At 43.3% G+C, this 27,952-nt stretch overlaps 1 protein-coding gene across 1 annotated transcript; it reads right to left on the minus strand.

The window, feature by feature from the left end:
• Positions 1 to 1,988: 1,988 nt before the first annotated feature.
• On the minus strand, positions 1,989 to 25,552 carry pipox (pipecolic acid oxidase). The gene is made up of 8 exons (XM_069676706.1): positions 25,442 to 25,552; positions 22,738 to 22,886; positions 19,075 to 19,288; positions 17,401 to 17,583; positions 15,135 to 15,287; positions 12,119 to 12,268; positions 9,037 to 9,112; positions 1,989 to 2,119 (listed from the first exon to the last, which is right to left on the minus strand). The coding sequence occupies exons 1-8, from the start codon at positions 25,550 to 25,552 to the stop codon at positions 1,989 to 1,991; spliced, it is 1,167 nt and encodes a 388-aa protein (XP_069532807.1).
• Positions 25,553 to 27,952: the final 2,400 nt, after the last annotated feature.

Raw genomic sequence — 27,952 nt, forward strand, 5'->3', positions numbered from 1 at the left:
CTTTTAGTGGACCTAATTTAAAAGGACGCTTTAGCCTGCAGGTGTTATGTTGCAGCCATTAACGAACATTTCACTGCTGGTTGAGACAATTAACTGGAGCGATGCCAACACTGTTTGTACCTATTAATCATTTAGATCTTACATTATGTTTAAAAGCGCTGGTCTGCTGTATGAACGACCTCCACACACAGAATAAAATATGGATGCAGCTGTAACGCAGCTTTATTGACTTGTTTGTGTCAGGGTAACTCTCGCTTGCAGGAATTATTTTATGTGACACCCACATTTTTCTCTCCCTCTGCAGCGCCTCTACTAGCTGCTGATCTACAGTGTGAGCTCTGGACTGGTACCATTATACTATAAAAGGAACAATTATGCACCTCAGAGACCCGCCTGAGCTCCGGTCCGCTGTTTAATGCTGGTGCACATACAGACTATCGTTCATGTGCAGCAGAAAGAGTTGTGGGGTTTCCCATGCTACAGATTGTTGCAGGGAGGCGATACAGTCGGCCGCTTGATGATTATTGTTGGTTGAATATTTGCATTTGCATGTTTAATGTACTTCTAATTCTTGCTATTTGCATAATGGCCCTCTGCGATCCATCTGAAGTCACTTAGAGGCGAGGGAGCAAATGGCTGGCTGATCTCTGCCGCCTCGCCGCATAATTTTCTCATTCCCGCTGATGGCCTTGCTTGGTATCTATTGTAATAGGCCGTCTGATTAGTGATTAAAATGTTTACCGGTACACGGGGAAATAGATCCAGGCTACAGGCCGCCTCTGAAGCCCGAGCACGCAGCTGGCTGCACACAGACACACGCCGGCTGATGTCTTTTTAACCATGTACTTAGTGGGCAGAATGGGGGACGCTGGGAGGTTTACTGATGCATGAAATCATACAAGCCAGGAAGATTATAGCTTTTTTTTAATTACCATTAGTCACAGATGGCTGAGTTTACAAATGTGCAACGATGTCAGAGTTTGTTCTGCGGTCAGAATACGGCGCGATTCATTCATGATTCACAGCAGCAGGAGCGACTGCATCTCTGACTCTACAGGTGGTTTCTGCTGTCATTCGTTCAAATGCAGCTCACAGGTCAGACAGCATGTCATGGTGCTTCTTGAGATGAGCACCGTGGCTCCATGTGAAGCTGAGGCAGGCTGCTCTCTGGTTACAGAAGCTTTCACGCTGGTCTTCATGTGTTTCACCACAGTTAAAGTTCAGGATCTTTACAAATGAATCTGCAGTCTGTAAATCAGCGGTGATGCATGCATGCGTGGTGTCGTACAGGCCAAGCAAAGACAACAAACAGACAGGTATGGTGATAGCAACAAAGAGAGAGAGAGAATGAGGCTGAGCAGCCAGCTCAAATACACCTGGCCCAGACTGCCCAGGTGCAAGACATCAGGGTAACAAGCTCCGCCCATCTCTACCTGCAACGAAATGAAACACAGGACAGCAGGAGGAGCCTCTCGAGCATTTTTCAATCACAAGGACAGTTATTCTTTATTATCTGATAATTATTATTATTACATGTCAGCGTATCAAAGATGGAGGTGTTACAGATTTATTGCTTTAACAAATACAAAATCAATCAATCAATACACGTTTTAAAGTTTCACATTTTATGAAAGGTTTTTATATCAAACTGTAAAATGATAGAATTCTGCACATTTGAAGAGTGATCTGTGTGCACACGATCGCAGGTCAAAAACGTGGTTCAGTGTAACGGAATTACAACATCTACAAGTGCTTCTAAAGAGCTGAATGAGCCGGCTCTTATTGATTGATTGCAGTCACTACCTTTCTCAAATACCTGCCTACAGTGGACTGTAAGCCGGCTATGCACCTGCAGGTGAACAGTTTCACGATGCTTGCATGTTAGCAACGACTGCATGAAGAAAAGTGCTAAATTACAATGTTCGATCAAACAACAGTGAGGTGTAATTAAGACTCTTTGATCGTCTGACGCTCACAGGGTCTCCGCTCTATAAAGCTGATTTCATGTTTTCACTGAAGCGTCTGATGCTGAAAGGTGAAAGGTCGTAGGAGGGCACCTCTCCCAGGCTGAGTTCACTCAGGAGCTTGCCGATGATTGGTCCAAACTTGAAGCCGTGACCTGGAGGAGAGAAGTCAATACATGAGCGAAGTGTGCACACAGGTCATCAAACCATGTCGGATTAATCAATGTCCTAATAGGAGCGAGAGCACGACCTGCAGCTTGTCGTTGGTCTGTAAGCAGCCTGAATCACCGTCTGTCTGAATCATACACTGTATGAATAACGGACGTAGCAACCGTCATGTCGTCGACTGCCTTTTTAAAGCCTTGAGTTAGCATTTTTAGCCTTTGCCTTGTTGGTTTTCTGGAGCAGGAAGTGACCATATTTGGACGAGAGGGTAGAGCTTGAGGAGAGTGAAGGGTTAAAAAAGGCTAAGCTATCAAAGCTAAAGATTCTTTGCTTGTGGCTAATTCTATTAACTTGCTAATGAGCGAGTTAGCCTCCATGTTTCCCACTGACAGATGTTCTATTTGTAGTTGTAGGTGACTGACAACAAATCCATCACTGAACGAGCTAACAAACAGGTGACACAGACACAGAGAGCTGCTAATTAGAGCTAACGTATTAGCCTTAATATAATGTAAACAGGTGAGCTGTATAAAGATTCTCCCCGTACAGTTGTCATAAAGAGAGAAATGAGCTATAGAGACCCAAACTGTTTTTTGTACCAGGCTGTAAACATGTTTATTTCTGCTTTAACATGGGGCTCTATGGGGACTGACTCACTGCTGGAGACAGCCTCAAGTGGACACCAGAGGAACTGCAGGGTTTAGTATATCAGCATTGGATTACTCTCTCAGCTGGAGGTTTGGTTTGAGCCCCACCTGAGTGAAAACATGAGGAGCGAAGCTGAACTGGGACCAAACATTAAACTCTGGTAGACTCGTCCTCTCTCTCTCTGCGATGTGCTTATGTGCTTAGAGCCAGGAGTGAGACGAGGGAGCAGAGTATATTTTCAAAATGCTGCAGGCTGATTGTCCTCGTTGCTGAGGTCTGAGAGGCAAATCGTGAATGTCAACAGGGTTTGAGGAATGCAGCACGTTGCCGTCTGACAAAGGTCTCGGAGCTCCCGCGGATTCTGCCCGCCTTTGAAGCCATAAAAGCTCGGCTCTGACAGTTCGGCCACGTGAGTTTTTTCCTCTCGTCAGAGACGGAGGATGGAAAAGCTCAATAGATGGCCAAGCCCACGGGGTGACTTTGTAGCCATGGCAACCCCCTCGTACTTGCTTTAAAGCTCTTGTGTCGGCCTTTGATGACAAATGCACGCGTTGAAGGAGAGAGAGGAAGAGGAACACATTTATTTCCTGTAGTAGAAAAAGGCCTGTGGACCGCTTTAATATGGCCCTGAGCTTCCTGTTGTATTTTTATATCTATATATGTTTAATGTTGTTGTTGATGCTGCTCGTTTTTTGTCTTTAGTCCAAATATGATTAGAATCATTTTGTTCTCGCTTTGGCAAAATTCTTTTTGAAAGTCTTGAGAATAAAAATATAAGAAGTAACAGTGAGTCACCAACAGAACAAGCAGAGATTAAAGTTGTTCTCTGAGCCACTGTGGTCTGAGCACGCATAATAACCAGTCTCCAACCTGTAAATGTCCCTCGTGTCATCATGACTGCAGGAACAGTTAAATGACTGCCACTGACTTAATGGAAGCTGCTAGAAATAAGCCAGCACACACGGCTGTCAAAGCCCACCACAGATCAGGAAGTGTGCAGTTTAAGATCTGATTTACTACTTTAATACCAAATATGGTCACTTCCACCTCCAAAAAAACAACAACATGGCTGCTGTTAAAATGCCAAATTCATAGTGCTTGGCGGGGAAACATGACGAGTTATAAATAAGAAAGGTCTGGTTATCTTTATTCCATGTCAGATTTTATTCATCAACTCTTATTTAAATATTTATACAGACTAAGTTCTGTTTCTGTGTGTTTTCAAGAGGCTACAACTTGTTTTGTGCAACCCAGTGATTATGTGTGTTATTCCTTCAACAAGTGATATTTTGAATATTCACTTCAAGGCTGGGGGTCCAACGATAAGTCCACATTGTCTGTCGAGAATCAGCTGGTTACGTCATCGCGCGTGGTTTTCATGCTCTGCAGACATAACGTGGTTGTCTGGAGCTTGTTTGCTGAGCGGCGAGCCGTCTCTCATCCTGCAGAACCTGACGCAGCTCTCTTTCAAACATCAACAGTCGACGTGACGGTCCAAAGCTACAGCCACGCTGTGTGATCGTTCTCTTCTCTTGTTCTTCCTCCTCCACAGCTAAAATAAAGCTGAGAGCTAAATAAGAGCCATTAAGTAGTTGTGCAATTCATTATCCGATTAGTTGATGAATCGTTTCAATAATCAATGACTATCAAATGTGTTGTTAGTTGCATCTCTAATTCAGGTCTGTCCTGAAGGCAGCTGATTGCCAGTCCACCCTGTGAGCATGATCATGCTGCCTTGGAAACACACCTTTCTGTTCTGGAACCATACTAATGGAACAGGTTTGTTCCTTGGTGCCAGTATCGCCCATTGTTCACACCCCGTGCACACGCAGGGCTGAGCTTAACTGGACAGGAAAGAATCAAGTAAGGCAGCAAATCAGGCCGGTTTGTGCAGCAGTCACGCCGAGCAGCAGGAGCCTCCACTGAACAAAAAGGCTTTAGTTTGCAAAATGTTGCACGTGTGCATTTTGTGTTGGCATGCTCACAAACATTCTAGCTTCACTGCTCATCAGGCTCCAAGAATAGCAAAGCAGTTATGATGCAGTTCATTTGTGTTGTGGCTGTTTCGGCTTTCAGCCCTTTATCCCAGCGAGCTCCTCTGGACGCGCAGCACTGTGAGCGGGATATTAATTACAGATATAATTAGGTAAAGGACACGAGTGCAGGAGGAGATGGAAGAGTGCCAGGAGACACTGAAGGTAACTGAAGGAGAGGAGAGGTGGAGCAGAGTCGGCCTTCTGGGAGCTTCGGCCGTGTTAATTAGACGAGAACACGAGTGGAGACCTCTCACAATGAACAGGAACATCTCATTAAAAGTTAAGGATCTCTGTCCTTAGAATACGGAGAAGGTTCGGTGTGTCCGGTTAGACTCTGTGGAGACTCTGCAGCTGAACAATGTGTGACAATATGAGGAAGTCCTTCTATAGAGAACGTTTTAAAGAACTCGGCTTCAAACTGTCTTTCGATTTACTTCATAAATTAGTTCGTTTTTACTCTGTCTCACTCTGAGTTTCATCAGCCCTGAAAGCTCAAAACTGATTAAAAATCTACAGAAATCAGCTGTTTAAATGTGTGTGTGTGTGATGTACAGGCTGTTTATTTCTAGCTAATGGTGTCACATGTTGCACCGCTCTGTGCGCCGTCCTCTTGACCCTACAGCCAGTTTAAGTATTTTCCTCAAAACTTAGAAATGACATTTTCCCGAGTGACACAGCAAAATAAATTAACAATACCAGTAAAATGTTTTACTGAGTCACGTCAACGTCTGTAGCTAGAGATAAGCAGGACTTTATCTTTGTGTTGTAAAGTATTGAGTTTTATTTCTGTTAACTTTCAGGAAAGATCAGAAAGCTTTTAAAAAAGGTTCTTTAAGGAACCTCTCGACTCACGAAAGGTTCTTTCGGTATCCCCTCCTCTGTTAAAGGTGACTCAACAAACGCCCCAGTCAGCGCGGTTCCTTAAAAACCTGCAGAGTTCCCTGAACAACAAGTTCAGACGCAGCAAGAAAATATGAGGTCAGGTCACTAAAAAGTTGAACCAAGAGGACAGAAGGTGTAAAAACAAGTCGTCTGATTACCTGAAGAATGACCTCTTGCTTCTTGCACTATGTGTGGGTAACTAAGGGCCCAGCAGCCACCAGAGGCCTCCAACACAATGATAACATAAATAAATCCTCTCTTTCTTCACGTTCCATTTATAGTCCACTGTTCTGTAAACAAATCCTGTTTAAGGAACACTCCGACCTTCCCGTCTCAGCCAGTGAGCTGAGAGGATAAGATCAGTTTCATGTCTGTTCTCTCAGAGGTCAGCAAGTCAGCAGAAACACTGCAGAACCTTTCTCTGTGAGAAAAGGATCCACATGCTTCTAGTGAGCTGCTTCATGTTACAGGTGTGTGACGCTTTAGCTAGTCTCACGTCAGGTGATGACTCGTTCACTTACAGCATCCAGCAGCTGTTTAATTCATAAACATCAATGACGGGATTTCACGCTTGTTTGCACTTGTTCCTCGTTACACTTTGTGTGTTGGAAAAAAACTAAAGTTTTGGGTTTTTGTCAATTTGGATGTTTTGTACCGAAAAATACTGAAGATGTTGTAAGTTAGGTCGTTTCTTTTGTTTTGAGGTTGTTTATTCGGTTAAAATTAAAATAATCACCCAGCTTACATGGACGTGCAATTTAAGAGATTATGCTACATGATGTTTTTGAACTTTATATAAACCTCATATACACATCTGGATGTTAAAGATATAATCTCAAATATTGTAGTTTCGGGCTTTTGAGCGCCACCCACTGGCGATAATCGGTAATTACAGGAGCACACTTCCCAGTTTAAGCAGACGTCCACGGTCGGCTCCGGTTGTAACTCTTGATTTTCCTGGCTGACGGTCGCTTTCCTTTTCAGACTGTTTGCTTCATCTGAGCGTCGAGTTTGTTTCTTCTTCTTTGGATTTTCACTTCTTGTTGAAGTTGTATCTGTAGTCATCCATCTTTTCTTTGTTTGTTCAGCCATAGTAGATTACTGTTTACTCGCAACACTTGCAGAGAGCGGAGAAGCAGCCGCTTAGCTCCGCCTACCCTCTCTGGCAGACCAACCACTGCTGGCTGATGGAAAACGCGTCACTAACTGGGCGCCGCCACAGACACCCAGCCCATAATAATACTATATACTGCAGATGCAAAGGCTTTCATCAGTGGGCCACAGGCTCAGTCACCATGTGTTACCTCATTCAGAGGGAGAGAGAGACTTACAGACATTTATTTACATGATAATTACTTTAACATGATGTTCTTTGTAGGAGTCAGTAACAGGTTTGTTTCGTTTACCTGCAGCTCGCTCTACATGCAGAGATGTTAGCATGTTAGCATGTTAGCAGCAAGTTTACTTCCTTCCAAAAGCTCTTTTTGTGATCTAAGAAGAAAACAACTCAGGGCTGCGTCCTCCACAAATAGAATCTCATTAACTTGTTTGTTAACTTGCTAATTAGCCAGCTAATGACTTGGGCATAGACTGTAACTGGGATAACTTAAACCTAGCTAACTCTAAACACCTCTCAGGCTCAGGAAATATTATCATCAGCATCAATGTCAAGAAAACAACTTCTATATTATAATGCATCTAAGAAATATAACTTTATGCCTCATCCAATGCAAAAACCAGAATTGTGCCCAAAAACGACAAAAAAGATGGCGACCGCAAAATCAAGGCTTCACAGACCGATGGGTGAAGTGATACTGGCTAATCCCACGTCTATAGCTTTGGTATTAACAGCAATTAAAACAGAATAAATACACAAGTACAAGTGGAGAACTTCAAAATAAAAGCCTCTCTCTGAGTGGAGCCCGTTTCAAATACATCTCTGGTTGTCTGCAGCTGATTTGCTTCTTCTTCTCTTCCTGTCCAGTAGATCCTTCTCACAGTCTGATGTATTTCTTCTGACCGACAGGAGTCACAAACTATCCTTCTGAAGCTTTTCATGGCTCCACTCGGCCGCTTGGCTCCCTGCTCCTCCTGGGTGAGGAGCGACCGAGTGATGCTGATTCATTTAGCTGCTGTTTTGGCGCTGGCTCTCATCTGCACACATCTGGTGTACAAGCTGCCACATGCACTACTTTGTGCTCTTTGTCTTGTCGAGCTGTTGACATTTTCATTCTGATGTCGATATTTTCTGCTTGACTCCACCGGCTTCAAAGCACAGACACTGCTTGTGTTATTGTTTTTAAGACTGTCTTCACGGCGTTTTTAATATGTGATTATAAGATATATAAGATAACAGCCACATGCAGCAGGTGTGTGGATTGTCTAAGGGGATATAAAGACAGAAATCCTGTTGTTTATTTCATTTCTATGATTCTTCGATGATCTTAGAAGATGTTTTTAATCTTCTAATTAAAGGAGAATTCCACTATTTTAAACCTGTCTCTTATTTTTTACATGTTTTGGGGTCTAACTGACTCATAATTACAGAAAGGTGTGTGACTGTGTCCAGTAGATGTGTTCATCCTGCAGCAGTGAAACAGGCTGTAATGGCTGCAACATAATCCTTGATGGGTGAAAGGTCGTCCACTAAAAGTTCTTGTTGTTTCCACTGACAGGCTCAGATTGTTCTTCTAAGTGTGTGACAACATGACAGAAAGGATCCCTACAGAGATAGACCTTTTTGTTACAGATTGGTTACTGAGTGTTACACATATATTATTTTGCATCTGAACTACGTGAACTAAACATTGAATTCACATATTAACTTTGGTGTAGACGTTTCCTCCTCAAAGCTTCTGAACTAACGCTGTAAACACTAAAACTCAACTGATGCTCTGATCCTGGCGCTAACTGAGCTAACTAGCAACAGCAGCAAGTAAAAAGATCTGTCAATCAGGAATATACTTCAGTCCATAAATATGATCAGCTTTATACCCAGCTTTCATTGAATAAAGTTATGAAGCTGTGCTTTTTTCTACAGTATTCAGTGAGGCCCAATCTTCTGACCTTTGACTGCTCCCAGTGGTGACGTCAGGTCATGACAAGGTGAATACACAAGCCTGGAGAATGATGTATAACCTGCAGCTTCTACTGAAGTATCAAGTCATAAATCTGTTACAGAAAATATCAGACAAACGCCTGTTCACCCCCCAGTATGAGCCAGTACAGTAGCATTTAGCTAGCTTGTAAGTGGCTGTGGTAAAAGTCGTATAAAGCACCCAAACTTAAAGACGGTTTGTGTCAGGTGATCTCTCACTGCTCTCTGCTTCAGTATGTGTTACCTGAGAATCCTGCTCCAATCACGATGTTGTTGTAGGTGGGGTGGCGGTCCAGCACAAAATTGCGGTCAGGCGTTAGCTGTACCAACACAAAGAGGCAGCGCAGTTTACATGAGACCATCCAGACTGTTTAAATTACATGATGCAGGTGTGAGTTCTGGATCTCGATTGTTCACCTGTTTATGTGAAGCACTTTAACTTTAATCCGTAACATAACAGGGTTAGATTGAAGACATCTGACTAGTTATTATTTATCCATCTATCTATAATTCAGTTTTGACTTCTTCTCATTCCAAGTCGACGTATCAGATATTTAATTTGGACTAGAAGCTGTTTTAATAAATGATCTCTTTGTTAATTCTTACAACTCAGAATGTTAAATATTGAACTCAACAAATGTCATTACGTTATCTTCAAATGTTCTTCAGTCACTGATATTAAAAAGGGAATTTCTTAATTCAATTCTGACAGGCAGACATTAAATTAATATGTTGCCTTATAATTATAACTAGTCAGAGTGTAATTCTAGATAACAGGAACTGCATTACCCACGATGCACTTTTAAAGAGTGAAGGTTAAATTCCTTCGAGTAACGAGTAGATTTGAGATTTCTTTTATAACAAGAATTTAATTTTAGATATTAAAAAAAGTTCCATTCATTGACTTTTGGATTGTCGATATGACATATGAACATATTTGAAATGAAAAAGTTTAGGGATGTCACGACTCCTCTCAAAATGTTGGCCTCTCTTGTTCGACCTCATCACGGCTCTTCGTCTGTGGCTGAGGCGCACAGACTTCCAAACCAGCGCCGCTTTTTTATAGTCAAGAATTTAAATAACTGAAACATTTATTCATAATTTGACTTTAATCTTATTTGTTTATAAAAATTAGAAAATCATGTGAGTGAGGAAATCGTGCTGTGATTCATATCTAATCATGAGTGTGTCGTTACGTCCCTCGTGTTAAAGGGCTTCATATCTGAAATGCAACTGTTAAGTGAAATGATATATCCAAAAGTCTTGATGTGTTTTCAATATGTCAAAATTGAATCGTAGTAATCAATAATAGTTATTCTTACTAGTGAAACATTAATTACTGATCTCTATAATCATTGAAAGTAATCTGGAAAACATATTTTAAATTGTTTTACATCTTAAATCAACACTTTAACCAAAGGTTCATTTCTCCTAGTAACTATTGATCAGCCTTCCTGATTAAATGTTAGAGAGATTACTACAGGTACTTTATCATTAACTCTTCAGGTGAGAGCTACAGAGACTCTGAGGCCCAGAGCTCCGGCTGAAACATTAGTGCACATTGAGTCAAGAGTGCTGCAGCCGATTGTCCTGCATCTTCATCCCTAGAAGACATGAACAGAACTGAGCTATAGTGCCGACTGTCCGGGAACATTTGACAAGGACACACACACACACACACACACACACACACACACACACACACACACACACAGTCTGTGGCCTTGGAGCTGTTCCTGTCAGAGTCTTTGTGGAAAATGTGTCTAAGAATGTATTTAACAGGATTACAGAGTCTATCGTAGCGTCGTGTAATGACCTCTGACAGAAGGCACATTTCTAACACAACCACAGAGAGAGAGAGGGAGGGAGGGAGAGAGGGAGAGAGAGAGGGAGAGAGAGGGAGAGAGAGGGAGAGTGGTGTTATTTAACTGTGTGTCCTCTTTAAGAATCTCTGCTAATGGAACAAAACAGCCGCTGTGATGAGAGAAAAGAGCGTGACTGTCGGGTTTCAGGGGCATTCGACAAGGTCACACAAATTATGCTTTCATACAGCCGCAGCGTGTGATGCTGGTAAAAGCTGCTCGCTGTGGTGCTGGAGGGCAGAGCGGCTGCACAACCACCCACCCCTGCAACTCACACACACACACACACACACACACACACACACACACACACACACACACACACACACACAAACAGACATCACACAGTTCTGCACAGACTCACACCTGAGGGGCAGTGACATCATCCAGCAGTAAATTAAACACAAACAGACTCACACTATAAACAGGATCAACACTTTAACGGCACATATTTTCTGATCGGCAGGTTTGAGACGTCACAAACTGAAGGAGCCATTTTTGCAAACTCACTACTGACTGCTAACGTTAACGTTACTACTGCTAACGACTACATTTCAAGGTAGCTACGTTTCAACAAGTTGCCACTGAACGATGGCAGAGACGTGTTTTGTACTCATGACGGAGGGGGCGGTTGGAAATGTGCATAGTGGGCGGGGCCTATGCAGATTTTTTAATGAGGGAGAATCAGGAGATGCCTATAAGTAAACGTATGTATCAGTAAAAAAACATATCAGACATAATTTCAAGCAGAGCATTTATATGTCTTAAAACATGACTGGAGCTGCTCTTTAACTTTCTGCCATGAAGTATGTAACGTATGCTCTACATGACTATAACACGATCCTGCACACAAAGATCTCCTGTGCCGTCTTGTGTTCACTTCGGCCTGCATGTGTCCCTCTGTGCGCACGGCACCTTACAGAATATAATGTCATCAAGAACTTGCATGACACAGAAGGACACTCAGATCTACAGACCAGTGGCTTCTGGCTGTACCAAGGTCAAAGTTGAAGCTCAGGGGTGACCAAAGCGCCACAGCTCTGGAACGCTCTGCCTCCACATGTCTGGCTGTCCCCCACTCTGCCTGTTTTTAAGTCAAACCTCAGCTCCCCCCAAAGGCTGCCTTTAATTCCTTTTCCTTTCCTGCTGGTGTTTTGACTCTTGTTGTCCTGGAGTCCTTAAACTGGTCTTGGTGGTTTGTTGTGTTTTTTAATGTTTGATTGTGCAGCACTTTGGTTTTAAAATGTATAAATACATTTGGACTGAACTGGAAACAGAAGCTTTAACTTTCTGCTGCAGAACGAGTGAAAGCTTCAGCTGTTACAGAAATAAGAGTATGATTAAATGCCAGTGACCCGTTTGTTTCTTATATTTCATGAAGCAACGATATCAGCACCGTACTTGCACGTGCAGAGGCCTAACACACCTCAGGATGAGCAGTAACAGTGATGTGTAGGTACTGACCGTGTACAGGCAGCTCTCCACCACAGCAGGCTCAGTCTCCAGGCCGGGCAGACAGCGGGCGATGTAGCGCTGCAGGATGTTAATATCGGACCGGTCCGTCTGCTGGTCTCTCTTGTCCGGTTCTGCCTCACTGCCCGCGTGGTAGCAGATCTGCACATGGACACAAGCAGTAGCAAAGCTATAAACGCCTGTTATACTTTCACATTGTTATAAGGTCTATTCACTGAATGGTTCTAGTTTTAGTTTGTTGCTTTCATTCATTCACTCAAAGCTTTAATTCTGCATATATGAAGTTTGTATTCAGTGAGCCAGCTCTGTCATTTCCGCCTTGATGTTTTCTTCCACCTCTGTCATTCAAAGTAAAATAGACTATCAGACTATTTCAAGGAAACTCTTCTGGTGTGTCTCTTCCACTCGGTGTATCTCTGTCGTGATGTATTCTGTACATGTCCAGTTTGTGCCAGTGACAGGGCTCTGTGTCTTTGTTAGGTTAATCTCAGCCTGACTCTCGCAGCTCTGCTTCTGCACAGCTACATGCTGTTATTCAGAAATCATTTCTGGTGCAGCTGCAGAAATAAGACCAAAAAATTACATGTTTCAAATGTGCACGTGACTCACTCAGGCCTCTGTTGTCAGTGTGAAAGCTAACTGAAAGAGTGACTGTCACACACACTCTAAACCTGCGTGTGTGTTCTGCTGCTGTCAGCTCGCTCTGACACACACTCACAGACTCTCTGCACAGCGAGCAGGCTGACGGATTAGAAACAGTTTATTTTCTTTCTTTCAGGAAACTTCCTGACACGTCCACGCATTTAGAAATAAAAGCAGAGTAATTATAATCTACTTTTTATCAATGTGTGCTAAACGTACAGTTTGTGTGTGTCTCAGGGTGAATAATGGGACGTGTCATCACCATCTGTCCCCCCCTCTCCTCTGTGCATGTGGTCTGCTATTAGACTGTGAGCTCCTGCTGCTCCGCCATAATGCTCAGAATAGAGATGTGACATCAGACGCAACACAACTCCCACATGTAACACAGCAAAGTAACACAGCAGATCACATTTCACAGGTGATGTTTCAGCAGTCGTTTCTCGTTTTCAGACTAATTCAACTCATTTTTTCACCAATCTTTCTCATCTCACTGAACAGCTTGTGTTTCATGGACTTCACTGTTTCCTCTAATACGAGGGTCATCATTCACCATATTCACATGGCGGCCATTTTCCTCTGACATCACGCTCAGGGTAGGAAGTCAAATGATCCAGGTGTGCAAATAATCACAGGTCATCTGACAACTTATTTTCTGTTTCCCGATCGGTGAATAAAAAGACAATTGGTGAAGTGATTAGTGAGTGAAGTGAAAATCAGGAGGTGCATGGGCCCATCTTTCAAGTTAAAACAACGATAACTCGTTATAACGTTTGCTAACAGCTAACGTTACCATTCATCCTCTTTATACCTAGCATCACCTTCTGACAGCAGCTGTGTCTCAGTTCAGGGGCTGCATCCTGCGAAGGACGTGGTGTAAGAAGGACGAGTCGCTCAAAGTCTGAGTAGACGCTGAGGCTGAAGTGAAACGAGACGGTCTGCTCTACGGAGGATTTCCTGTTTGTGACATCAGCTGTTCCCCACCTCAACTTGCTTCACAAAGTACCGCCTAGCAACAAGTAGCTAGCTCGCTAACTATAATAACATCGCATAACTTAACCTGTTATTTTAAAGATAATTTGTTTCAAGGCCCCTTTCAATGCGCTGCTGTGACACAATCGGTCTTCAAATACTTCCTTCGAAGGATGCAGCCTCTGGATTAAGACACAGCTAGTGTTTGAAAGAACAATAGCAATAAAAAATTACTAAATAGTAACGTTAGCTGGCTAACAGCTATGATAGCTAGGAATTGGTTGAATGCTAACGTGAGCTGTTGTGACTTAGCCGTTGAAATATGGCCCATTCGTCACCGCCCTCTTTTCAGTTGCTGATGAATCAGGAAGTTGATGAAAAAAAAAGCGAGCTAACAAATGTTATCTAAACTCAGTTTGCAAACACTGTAATAAAGCAGTTTAACATTATGACAGCATTTAGCTTCCCATCCTGAGCGTGACGTCAGAGGAAAATGGCCGCCGTGTGAATATTGTAAATTGTGTGAGAAGGGTTAAAGAAATCATAACAAATATTTCTGACGATATTTTCAGTTACTGCACAAAAACAAAGTGACTTAGTTTTAATTTATTTATTATAATATGGTGAGTCATACTCGTGGGATCTTAACGTCGTCTTTATCAGGAAATGTGTTTATGCTTTTGTTCATGATCTTTTTTAAATAATAGTCCTACTTTAAACGTCTTTATCATTCAGTCACAAGTCTACATGAAGTTTACTTAGTGTTCATGTTACATACACATGTACATGCAGTTAAAAAACCCTGTTTAATATTTATCATAGACGGAGAGGTGCGGGTGTAACGAATAACATTAATTTCCTGTGTGCACAGTTACAACCTTTACTTTTCCTCCACTGAAATATGAAAAAAAGTTAAAGAGGTCCATCTCAGTAATGTTCCTTACATAGCAACACCTAGCAAACAGTCGCTAACTTTAGCCTTAGCTAACAACCGCTAACTGGTCATATTGGGCTATTTGTATAGTCACAAGCTCAACCCTCCTACATGTGGGTACTTTTTTATTGTATATATATAAACAGCATACCTACATTTAAATGATCAGAGTTATAACGTGCTCTCAAGAGGCAGATGCTCTGATATTCTACATAAATCACAGTAGAAGCAGAGCTCTGTGTGTGTGCGTGGACCTTAACTGAATGAGAAGCTGCTTGCTTCAGTGATCTCACAGAGCTGGTTTACATCCTAATGTTGACAAATGAACCCTGAGAATCAACTGGAAAGTCATATTTAAAATTAAACAATCCTTATTAAACTCTGCTTTATTGTATTACCAGGAGTATTAGAAGGGTCAGTACAGAGGCTCTCTCCCCTGTATCGTCCTGCACTGTGACGTACCTTCATCAGGCCCGGGTACTCGTTGGACGGGAGGCCGTAGATGTGCTCAGTACTCTCCTCGCACTCTGTCTGAATGAAGCAGGGGAAGCGCTTCTTAATGTCGTACAACCCGGGAACCTTCTCCTTCCAGTAGCACACGTTGATCTTTTCCACCTATAGTAGTGAAACCAGGTACACTGTTAGTGCAAACACATGTTTTTGACACCTTGAGAACGGCATTTTGGCCGTCGCCATCTTGAAAGAAAAAGGCACCATGTTTGGTCGACAGGATGGATGTGTAATGTTTGTTGATATGTATCTCTCTCTGATAAATATGATCCCTACATTTACAACTTTCATGACCATTATAAAAATGATTCAGATGACCTTCTGATCTGTCGCCTCTCTGCTTTAAAGTGTCATGTTTTCATGTCTGTCTAAAAGCAGAGTCAGGTGTCCATATTTCTGCTGCATGCAAGACTTGCTTTGCAATGTGCTTCAAATGCAAGTGATCAAGGAATCCGCAGTCGTCTGTTCAAGATGTTACTCAATTATTCAGTTAAGGTATCGAACTGATGCTATTATGTGTTCCCCAATAAAGATAAAAATATAATAAATGGACACTGGAACAAAAATGTGCAGCTTTGTGTCCACTATAAGACCACCATTAAAATACCATCCTACATAACACCACCTCCTCCATCCTCCTCATCACTTCCTCTCTGCGATTACAAAGCAGCTCGGCGGTGCTGAAGTGAGAACGAGGATTTAATGAAATGTACACACGGTTGTTCAAACGACGTCCGTCTGAGGGAGCCAATAATAAGGACACATTGTTCGGGAGCTTTCAGTGTAATGAACTAACCGTCCGTGCACTCATTCCCAGGGACCATAAAAATTCAGGCAGAGCTCACAGCCTGTGCTTTTCTACCAGTTTACTCAGGCATGGCGTCCCCCAGCCCCCCCCCCTCAGCCCCCCCCAGCCTGCTGCTGGCCTGAATAATGCAATTCCAATATCAACTCCAATTCTCCCCTCTAACAGCTGTCTGCTTGTTTTGCCATCACTTTCTCTTTTCAGGCTGTGTGGCATACTGCAAGATGGAAAAGGCTGCCTTGCTGACTAAGGCCTCCACGCTGTTTAAATATGGAGGAGTGGTGCGTTTGGGTCTGTGGCATCTTTAGGTGGGGCATTCACAGGGTAAAGCAGGGTAAGAGCCCAGTGCGGAAAAAACAAAACGAAGCTAACGTTGAAACTGACTGATAGAGGCAGCGGCGGGCGAACAACTTCCAGCTCATCTCAGGTCTGTTGCTCTCAGAACATTTTTTACTCTTCGTAACATTTCTAGTAATTAATGCTCATTTTTAAAGAGTAAGATCTCTTTGCTTTAACCAGATAAGGCTGTTAAATCGCTCTCTTCAAAGCCACCAGACTCCATTGACAAAAACAGTATTTAGAACACAGGAGTAGCTGCTCTGCTGCTGCTTCAACCAGTTGGTTTGTATGTGTTACTGTGTTACATAATTATTATGTTGGATCTAAACCAACAGTTTAAAATAACAGAGTCTCACCGTAACACAAACAATGTTAGAGATGGAGGCAGCAGTGCACCAGCAGCTCCTGTGTCCTGAGAGCTTAAATCAGTGTTTTTATGAATGGAGTCTGGTGTGTTTGCAGAGAGCGATGTGACGTCTGTTTGAGGTTAAAACAATCATCTTCCTCTGTAACAAAAAGGTCTATCTCTGTAGGGATCCTTTCTGTCATGTTGTCACACACTTAGAATAACAATCTGAGCCTGTCAGTGGAAACAACAAGAACTTTTAGTGGACGACCTTTGACCCATCAAGGATTATGTTGCAGCCGTTACAGCCTGTTCACTGCTGCAGGCTGGAGCAATCAATTCCTAAACCTAAGGTACTGATAGACCCCCAGGGCTCTGGTTCAATGAAACCTAGCTGTTGGTATTATTAAAATGTATATTGCCTTCTTGAATTGTAATATTGTAAGGACAAACATTTAAACATTTTAAACACTAAGATGGATAGCAGTGTGAAAAAAACTGTAGTTCTCGATAAAGCAGTTTGCTTCTTTTCCAGGTCACGTGACCGCAGCTTTGAGGAGCTAAACTGATTTATAACCTTGGGTACTTTTTAATACTATTGGATGTAAAACTGTCCGAGATTGTACAGTTTTAAGGTACTGATACGTTTGAAAACCCAATTTTAAATTTTATCTTGCATAAAAAATCCAGCTCCATGAACATTACTGAGACAGGAGTAGTGTGAGTACCTCTAGTGGCAGCTCTAGGCCGACGTGGCCCAGCAGTCTGTTAGCCCAGGGTCCCGCAGTGATCACCACACTCTTGGCTCGATGAGAACCAGAGGACGTTACCACGGTTACCACAGGGCCAGGCTTGATGTCCGTCACCTTCTCTTGGTCTCTAATGACCCCGCCCAGCTTCTGAAACTGCCCCTGGAGAAGAGAGAACAACAGAGCAAGTGTGAATGAAATCTTTCATTGGTTTAGTCTTTAACCTTTTTGTAATTAAGCATTTTACATTTCTGACATTGATCGATCCGTAATCGCTCCGTATTGACCTATTTATTAAAAAAATGCAAGACAAATATAGAAAATAAATAAGGATAAAATATTACTGCTCATACTGTCTGCACACTGTGTGTTAATGCAAATACTAGTAGCAAAAGAAGCCAGTCCTACATTATCAATAAATCATCTTAGCACCAAGATCCAGATTTTGATTGATTTATTTAGCTGTTACAATCTGTACTTTTTAAGGGTACTTAGATGTTTGAGGTTACATAAAAATGAGGTCAGAATAAATGTGATTTAAAGTGACATAGTGTGAAAGAAAATCATCAGTTCGTTTTAAAAGAGAGAGAAAAATAAGACATTAAGAGCCGTGACACTCTGAGATAATTCAACACGACAGATCCACTGCAACATATATTAAGACGTAATATTGTGGGCACGAGGCTATTAAAGAGCCGTGGCATGAAAATGCACAAAGCAATAATCTCCTGATCTTTTACACATCTATCACTTCAAGCTGTAATTTATAATTGACGGCTGCTTCGCAGCGAGGCGGCCGAACAATCTGTGCAGTCGATTGAAAACGGCACCTCCCTGAAATAACAAAGCAGCGTTTTGTGCTTGACCTGGCAACCGTGGACGAGTCTGTTCTCCTCCAGTGCCTCCTCTCAGAGCTGACTCCGTCCGGTAATGTGGATTTATTGCCGTAAGATATTCCTGCCGTGAGCTATTATTAGATTAAAACAATGGGCATGAAATATGTTTAATTATCCACATCGTGGTTTTATTCAGGACGATTCTCTTTCTGCTTTTTGTTCATGAATTAGAAAATGTTTTGCTTCTTTAATCTGTCATCACTTCCACCGGCTCAAAGTACTGCAGCCTCACAAAGACAGGAACACGATCACAGAGGTAACACTTGTTTGTAAATGTTGATCCCTCATTACGCTGTAAAACTGAACACACAGCTACATGAGGCTGAGGCAGGGACTGGGAGTTTCTAACAGTGAGTTTTGGTGTTGGGATACAGAGAAGATCTCTGGATGGTTTCCTGAGAAGGAAATGTACAGCTTTTGATTTAACTAGCCAGCATCTCTGCACGACATCTGCCAGTGAAGATACAACTGCCATGTTTGCTCGGTACAGACCTGTTAGTCTGAAGGTTTATTAAGAAGCTGTGGCTCTGTTGCATTATTCCCATGATATGACTGTTTGTGCCCAAAAGCAAATGTACGGACTGTGCGTGTGTAAGCAGCAGAAAGAGGCGCACACATTTTGATTCAAGTTGAAACCTTTAAAGTTCAAATGCATAAAATAAGCAGTTCACATCGAATCAAAGTGGAGAACACCAGTGACTCGTGCTGATGTGAAGCTAGCATACCTCATGCTATATCAACAGCATCAGTGTTGTACCTGTGCAGTCTTCAGTGCACGGTCAGCGTACAGAACTCCAGCAGGTACCTCCACCACCGCTCCATGACCCTCCGTCAGGTTGACGTGGGGGATGTGCTTGCTGAACTCGTCCCTGCTCAGCGCCACCATGGGAACCTTGTTCTTCTGCAGGGTTTTCTTTACCAGCTGGTAGTACTGACTGTTCTCTGGTCCCATCACCAGCAGACCTGTTTGTCTGAAGGGGGGTCAGTGGAGGAGAAGGTGGCGTCTTGGTTAGAAAGGGTAAAAACACATGAAAGAATCACTGCGGATATTTTTATTGATTATTGTCGATAGTTTATTTGTGTAAGAGAAACCAGATTGTACAGATTTACACAGAAGACTGTGACTGCTCCTGTAACTTAAGAGGAGGTTACTTATTAAAGGCGTATAACTGCATGAACAAAGTTCTTGTTAAACCAGCCTTTATGCACATTAGTAGTCTGGATCTGCTTCCACAAGGAAGAGGGCAAAGTTCTGAGCGAGCGGATGGTCTGGGTCATTTATGATTATGAGTGAAGATCAGCGATAAGGGAACACACTCAGAGAAGGTGGAGGTGGGGACACCAACGATGTTGCAGTGCTTGTAAAACTCTTCAGACAGTGAAACCTCACTCTGCTGAACCAACTAGTTTAATTTGTCTTCTGTCTTCTTGTTTGGTAACGTTGATCGACTTATACTTTTCTTACAGGGTGGGTAGAAAGGTTATGTTACCCCCCCCTTAACATTAATATTGGGGTTCCACAAGGCACCATTCTGGGTCCTTTGTATCTGTAACCGTCCAAACTATATACTGATGACACTGTACTCTGTCTTTTTAAACCCTTATGACATAAACTCAAAGCTCTCTTTTGATTTCAAATATCAACATGACTAATTGAAGTCTGATCATCCAACTATCAATGCCAGGAAAAAACCGAATCTATTCTATTCTATTTCATTTTGCAAAACACTTCTAGTAACTAGTTTATCCCTCCGGCACAAACCATCTCGACATATTGAATCCAGGAAGCTTTACTTGCAAAGAACTATAAAGAATAAATCCTGAGAGGTAAGTGAACCTTACATTAGTAAATGTTTGCAGATGAAATCTGTCTGATTAAGTCTGTTCCTTGCTTAGCTTGTTGTTCCCTTCACCACCTTGACAGGACGTGATGAAGTTTTTCTATCACCCTCTCAGTCTTTACTCGAGCTGCAGTTAATTTTCCAAAGATCTGACTTCAAGGTGTCGTCCCTGAAGCTGTTGAGACGAGAATGAAAACAGAGCTGTTGCTTAATATTGCCTTCATGCAGCTGGGTGAAGTGGGCTCAGGGTCATCAAAACCAAGGTTTTTCCTCACAGAGCCCCCCCTTCCCCCCTCCCCAAAGCCACCCTTGAAAAAACTATTAAACCTGACAAAGGACAGCGAGGCGCTGGTGTCATGGAAGAGAAAACAGCTTCTCTCCTCCGAGACAGCGCTCAAATATTCAGGGAGAGTTATTAAAGTTCAGGGTTCAGAGGGTGGATCGCGTACGCCCTTCTGTCTGGAGAAAAACCTTTATTTATCTCTCTCCTGAATCTTTATGTTATTGAGTTGTTAACGAGAATGTAGCGCATTATTTCAAGACTTCCCTCACTTAGAGTCAGGATACATTTATGCATTTATAATACAGTTTTAATACAAACAATGTCTTTGTGGTTTATAGTGAATATCGTCAAACTGGGGGCTGAAGCACTCTTGTAGCTTCACAGCACTTAACAGGTTCTTCAAATATAACAACCAGTGATCACATTCCTTCAGTGTGTGAGAGGGTCACATGTTGACCTGCTATAGCATGCATACTACATCCAGAAATTAACCAGTTAAAGCTGCACGTGAGACATGATTTGAAACAGTTTTGCTGTAGCTTGGCTTCGAGCCGAGCTGCTGACATTTCAAATAAAAATAAACACGCTGCACGCCAGAATACTGAAGCTGTAGATTGTACTGAACGTGATTTAAAAGGAATCTTGGTACTTGAGTCAATTAAAGCAACAATTCCTCAGTGCGTGCTATAAAGACAGATCTCCTGTTTGCAGAGTCATGCCGGCAGAGCAGAGCCTACATGTACCAGGATGCATTGCAGCAGCCTAGCCTTGCTCGTAGTTTTGTAGCTAGTTTGTGATGCAAGCGAAGGCGGAGACTGGAAAGGCCTGAAGCTCTTCAGCTACTGAAACTGACGTAACTGTCAGAAGAACAGATTCTGCATCTCAGAGAACGTCTGCAACAACTTCAGGAGTTCACTATAAACTTCACTCTGATAGAGAGACGTCTGAAAACAGTTCAAATGTCCTTCTACCTTTAAAAGTATTTAATCAGTTAACGTCCGACTGGACCTCATCTGACCGGTGGACGGTCATACATCAGACCCCAGCAGCTCCAGTATGAAGATATTGAGTCCCGGAGTGAGAGGTTGTGAAACACAGGGTCTAAATCAGCACTCTGCCTGATAGATGGCCGACTCGCCCTTTGCCAGCAGTGTTTTCTAAAGGCTGCTCCGACATCTGTCAGCCGCCATGAGGCACACACAACCCCGGCTAAAGGCTCCAGCCATTCATCAGAACACTTTATGACTGTGTCTGCCGTGTGCTTGTGTGTTTACGAGTGTGTGACGGAGGAAGGAAAAACCGCGCGGGTGTGTGTAGGGCCGTAAATATGATGCCTCATCTAGTCGTACCTGTCAGAGGCGGTGATTGGTGGCACTAGTTCCTCGGGTGGATGTGCACACATGTTGTCATGTATGTGGGGGAAATAAAAAGGTTTGTGGGCAGGTTTTAGTTGCTCGGGCCCTTTTTCGATGGCTCCATCTTTCCCGGAGGCGGCAGCAGAAGCGGGAGGCTTCTCTCGCGCTCATTTCTCATGGTGACGGAGACATTTTTTGCCAGCCCAAGGGCACAGGTGGCCTTCGATGTGGACGCATCAGTCATGAGCGGTGGACAGGTGCACAGGCGACGGGGAGGAGTGCTGTGTTTCTAGGGAACATAATGTAGGCGTGGTTTGGTATCATGAACTATTACCCTGAGACATGATTAATGAAGCCATGCAAGGGCGTTTGTTTCAACGTTGGTGGGGACACTTAGTCAGCCTAGTGGAGTCGGGGGCAACAGGGCGATAACATGAATTTTAAAATATTTCTGCATATTGACAAAAACGTATCATTTGTACGAACAGTTCAGTCGTAGCTGTATATCGGTAATAAAATGCTCCTGTCGTCCCCACCCTGCGCCCGTGCAGCGACGTGTTCTCCGGCTCTCTGCTGCTGAAACAAACGGGCGGCTCCGAGGTAACACGAGCAGGAACGTTCTGCTGGAAGCTCGCTTGCAGTTTGATGCTGCTGTCATATTTATAAACACACAAATTCCTCCCCGCTCTGCGAAGGAAAATCAAAGGTTCAGCGGGATAAAAAAAGCCCCCGCTCCACATTCAAAGGCACGGGAGGTGTCAGCGGGTGATTCAGTGACGCTGGAGGTAATGAGAAAGTCATGCATTTATGGCTCCGCAGATTGAGTCGCTGCTCGTGTGCGTACGTAGCACCTTGAATGTGACAAATCTCCGTGTTCTGGCTGAGGTTTTGTTATGTTCCCTGTAATGGGTTTTCTCTCTGTGTGTTTGTGCAGAGTGTACCTGTACAGTTTGACGCCCGCCTCCCTCTCCAGCTGAGCCCACAGCTCGTAGCACTCGTCCAGCATGTGGGCGTAGAAGTCCTGGTCGTAGGCCTTGCGGATGATGCGGGTCTGGCCATGGGAGCTGCCTCGGCTGTGGGGCAGCACGAACTGCAAAACACGAAATCATTCAAATAAAATCACTTAGATCTGCGAATAAGACACAGTGACCAGAAGAACAAAGACAACAAAACCGATTCAAACCCATATCGGACCACCAACCTGCATTCTCTCTAACGTCCAGCAGGGGGCGACTCCACTGGAGTCTATGAGAACATGCTCCTCCTCCTCTCCTGATTTATTCCCTCAGTAAACATGTCCCTAATGAGTTTATGGTCTCAGTCTCTAGTTTCAAGTCTTCTTCAGCACAGCATGATGTTCATTTAGTCACTGATGCTCCCATTGAGAGTCACACAGGCCAGAGAGAGGGGAGGGTTTAGGGCGGGGCTACCTGTGATTGACTGCCAATCATTGCGATCCAACCTCTGGTCCAAATATGGTCACTTCTCGTTCCAATAATCCAACGCGGCCACCAAAAAGAGGCTTTAAAAGTTTGACAAACAAAGATGATGTCACAGAGGCTTCGTCCACTAACATGCAGTCTACGGTTCAGACGCATCTTAAAGCAACATTTCTTTATGTTGATACTTAATACAAGTTTGCAGCTTATTGATGATGAGGTTGTAGTTAATTAAGGGTAACGTAAGAATGAATTTTTCTCCTCCACATATTTCAGAGGAGGAGCAACAAACACAAAATGATTCAGTGCTGCGGGTTTCAGAGAGTGAGGCGCGCCTCCCCTGGGGGGCGCCAGAGGACGTCAGGAGAGGCGCAGCGTGAGAAGAAATAAACCAGACAAACAAAACTTTAAACGGAGCGAGCAGAACGACGGTATGAGACCATGTTAACTCATGAGTCATATTGAGAACAAGCAGTCTGTGGAGACTGACGGGGAATCTACACAAGCAGCTAATTGAAGTGGATATTTGACACGCGTGTGCTGGGACAGAACCGCTGTTATTCAATGCTGCGGTCTCCAGCAGCCGCGCACGCTGTGCGGGAGGCGGGCGAAATACGTGAGTAATTATCTGAGCGTACTGCTCCGTTCGTTTTACGCATTGTCTATTTTTGTCCACGCTGCTGTGCGTCAGTGAAGCGCAGAGAGCCATGGACTGCTCTGTGAACACATGCCCACAACCAAGGAAGCCATGTTAAACCATGTGATCTCTTCATTTTGGCCAATCAAAGTCAAGTTATTGATCGGCTCAATGAGCAGGCAAGATTAATTTAAAAGAGCAATGAATGTACATCTCCTCAGGATACGGGTGGAACTATCCTGTCTGTTCATTCTCATCTGACTTCTACATCCTACAGAAACACAGATGTATGCATAGTTAAGAAATAAGTCTATAAGTTGGTTGTAAAGTCGTCTTCTTCTACTGTTTCCAGCAGACTGCACAGTTTTCAGCGTCACTGCCCCCCCCACATTGAGACTCGTCTCTGCTGTGGTCACAGCCGCTGAAGACCGTGTTCTTTCAGGGGAGGCTCACTTTGCCACACTCTGAAACCCCTGACATTTTTACTAAATGTTCAATAGAACATTTCCCACTGCAGAGATGCCAGCTGCAGAAATAGACCTGATATTTATAGAATGAGCTAAAGAAAGATTGTGTGCTGATGCATTCTTTGGACATCTGCAAACAGCTGGAATGTAGAGAAGCTTTTCTGAGAGCCACAACTACGCAGCAGCGTCTGATCAACCTTAGAGCTTGTGAGGCCTGGCTCACTGTCAGCTCTTCAGAGGATAGGTTCAGTTCAGGCCAGTAAAGTTCCTCTACAGCAAACTGTTGTTGGTCCTTTCTTATTTCAACAGTTCATAAAGAGACGCTTATCAAACTGCTGACAGAAAGTTGTCTTAGATTTAGTATGCTGTCGCTTCTTAGAAACTAAAGAGGGTCTGACATAAACCCGGGAAAATAGATCCAGAGCAAAAGTAAACAGAGGAGGGATAGCGGTTTCTGCAAACTCTTATCCATGTGTATCATAAAAAACCTTTAACAGTGAGATAAGAGAAGGAAAACTACAAGGAGCAGCAGGAGCAGAAAGGTCTTAAATCATTCAGCTGCTCCAGCTCACAGTGCAGCGTGCAACAAGTAGCAGAGTGACAGAGAGCGACGCGTTACGTTGTAATGCACTTTTTTGCTGAGCTCTTGTCAAACTCGTCGTCCAACTTTCCACATGAAAACAAGAGATGACACCTGCACCTGGGTTATTACATCACCTTAAGGAACCTTCTGTTCTCGCAGCAGTGACATCACCACGTTATGCAAAAACACACAAAGTAAAGTAAAATGAAGAGACACAAAATGACAGCTGCACTCTCACCTTCCTTGAGATTAATGAAAGCAGAGTAGTAAACACATGTTACGGAACACACAGTCATCATGTTTGGCCACACAGCAGCAGAGAGCTGCCAGAGAGCGGAGGAAGCCAAGTGACGCCAGCTGCTGCCTGCAGCTCCGAGACTCTCTCGGGTCACACTTTATGTCTCACACGAACATCTCAGTCAGGTTACAGCCCCTCTGAGTGAGACAGAGTCTAAGTAACAGCCCCTCACCAGATCACTAATAACAGTGTTATGAAACAGAGTTCAGAGTGTGGCCCACCTGCTCCAGCAGCAGGGTCTTCTTGCCCTTCTTGGCCAGCTGGTAGGCCGTGAAGGAGCCCTGCACCCCGGCCCCGATCACGATGCAGTCATACACCATCTCCGCGGACATGTTCACTATATTTAGCACCACGACCAGTAAGCACCGTCATCTAACTGCATGTCACTAAAGCTGAAAGAAACGCCCACTAACGCTGGAGGAGGACCTGGCAGGCTCGTGTCTTTGCTCTGAGTTTTGCCTGCAAGGGCCACAGCATGCGCGCCACACCGAGCGAGCTTTACGGATACATGCCTGAGTTTAAGGTTAGATTACACACAGTTCATGTCAGGCTCGTTAAGGTCTGTGTCTGCGCACATTTCAGAGGACGGTGGGATTTGTAGAACTTGAGAGGACATAGTGCCTGACAGTCCAACTAGAGAAACACATCGCAATACCACGACAGTAGAAATGAATTAAAATGATAATTTCAAATTTCAAATTTCAAATTTTATTTGTATAGCGCCAAATCATAACCAGGGTTATCTCGAGACACTTTACAGAAAGAGCAGGTCTAGACCGACTCTTTGTTAAGTTATTTTAAAGAGAGGCCCAACATGAATCACCATGAGTAGCACTTAGCAATTCGGCACATTGGCAGAAAAACTTCCTTTTAACAGGTAGAAACCTCGAGCAGAACCAGACTCATGTTGAACAGCCATCTGAAGAGACTGGATGGGCCGAAAATGGCGGAGAAAACTGTAAAAAAACAAACTAACTATGAAACTATGAAACCAAACAAACACGTCTTGTTGTGTGTAAAGTAAGAATAATATCTAAAAGAAAACAAATATTTAATAAGCTTTTAAAAGTGACACATGTGCTAAATGTGGGTCATGTTGTATTCATGTTTGCTGCTGACTCAGCAGGTCATCTGTGGAGAAGTTCCATCCAGCTGCATCCGGACTTTTCAGGAATATTTTCCCGCAGACCAAAGTCCACCTGTTACACTTGTATAACCGTGAATAGCACCCAGTCCAGAGGTCAGGCCTCTGCAGCCTCACTAACTAGATCTATACAGTATATCTAATATTTGTGCACAGGAAAATGTATATTCAAACGTTTTAAAGTGCTTTTACACCAGTAAACAAACTGCATGAAAATATCTGTAATTTCCCTTTGAACCTCCGAATTTTGCACTTTTAGGAAGTAAAAACATCTTTTTCCACAATTCTGTGGATTATGTTTTAATACTTGTTGTAAGAAGTCTCAGTGCTTGGACAATGAATACTTTCAGTGACATGGTTAATTGCCAATATTTAATCATTAAAGTTGCTCGTTTGAACTGGTAGTAGTAAAGTTTAGTGCCAAAGAGGCAAATGTTTGCAGATAAACTGAGCCGTGATAATAGGTCAGAGTCGTAGCTTTGTTACTTTGCCTCTAAATTATCACACAGTCCACAAACACACACTGTAGTGTAACGTCCATAAACCAGAGGAGCCCCTCTGACCTGATCTCATGTCATATGTGCTAACTCACATAGTAACTCCACAGAGGCACCGACCGCACATTTTTATTAGCCTTAATAAAACAGTGAAGATAATCACCCAGGCTGCTGCCCTGGTTACACGACACTGTGACCTGGCAACAAAGCAGCTCAAGCTGTGCATGTTTGACGTGCTAAAAGGAAGAATTAACTATTACAACTAAACTAATGTTTAGTTAAATAAACCAGTTTAAAACAAACACTAAGAGCCTGCAGCCGAGCGAGCAGCTCTGTGAGGCTGTGCAGAACATGTCTAATGCTTGTGAGCATCAAGGGGGCAACTTCCAGGGCTGTAAAACCAAGCCAGTGCACAAGTGCCACACCTGCAGTTCCTCTGGTGTCCACTTGAGGCTGTCTCCAGCAGTGAGTCAGTCCCCATAGAGCCCCATGTTAAACTTTACAGCAGAAATAAACATGTTTACAGCCTGGTACAAAAAACAGTTTGGGTCTCTATAGCTCATTTCTCTCTTCATGACAACTGTACGGGGAGAATCTTTATACAGCTCACCTGTTTACATTATATTAAGGCTTAAAGTGACGCAGCATTAGGGGCGTGGCCTCATTGCAAACATCAGACAAATGATCTGTCTTGCTGTGCACTTTATTGTACTTACAGACTGTCCGAGTTGGTGACTCAGTGTTCACACTTAAATCCAAATATGGTCACTTCTGACACTAAAAAAACAAGATGGCGACGGCCCAACTGCCAAACCAAGGCTACAGAACGAAAGTCCACAGACCGCTGGCTGATACACGAACAGGTCATGAGTGTCTGAGCCGCAAGTCTTAACAATAGTTGTAACAGCATTTCACTCAGAACCACAAACATCCACCTGTTAAGAAATGAAGAAAAAGGCTCACCAACGCTTCAGTAATATCTGTATTTATCTTCTGAATATGGACGAGTTCACTGACCGACTAAGACGTGTCGGAGTTGTGTGATCGGCTCCCTGCAAACAATTCAATGTCGTTTTCCTTTTTGCTAATTG

Source organism: Semicossyphus pulcher, unplaced genomic scaffold (assembly GCF_022749685.1).
Source record: "Semicossyphus pulcher isolate SPU_LCO1_2020_fin unplaced genomic scaffold, fSemPul1.0.p SCAF_26, whole genome shotgun sequence".
NCBI lineage: Eukaryota > Metazoa > Chordata > Actinopteri > Labriformes > Labridae > Semicossyphus > Semicossyphus pulcher.

Excerpts from the sequence above, each read along its gene's own strand:
- pipox (XM_069676706.1), bottom strand. The coding sequence starts at position 25,552 with ATGTCCGCGGAGATGGTGTATGACTGCATCGTGATCGGGGCCGGGGTG. Across the intron at positions 12,269-15,134 it reads AGTACCCGGGCCTGATGAAG|ATCTGCTACCACGCGGGCAG; the intron begins GTACGTCACAGT and ends GTCCATGTGCAG. Across the intron at positions 2,120-9,036 it reads GATTGGAGCAGGATTCTCAG|GTCACGGCTTCAAGTTTGGA; the intron begins GTAACACATACT and ends TCTCTCCTCCAG.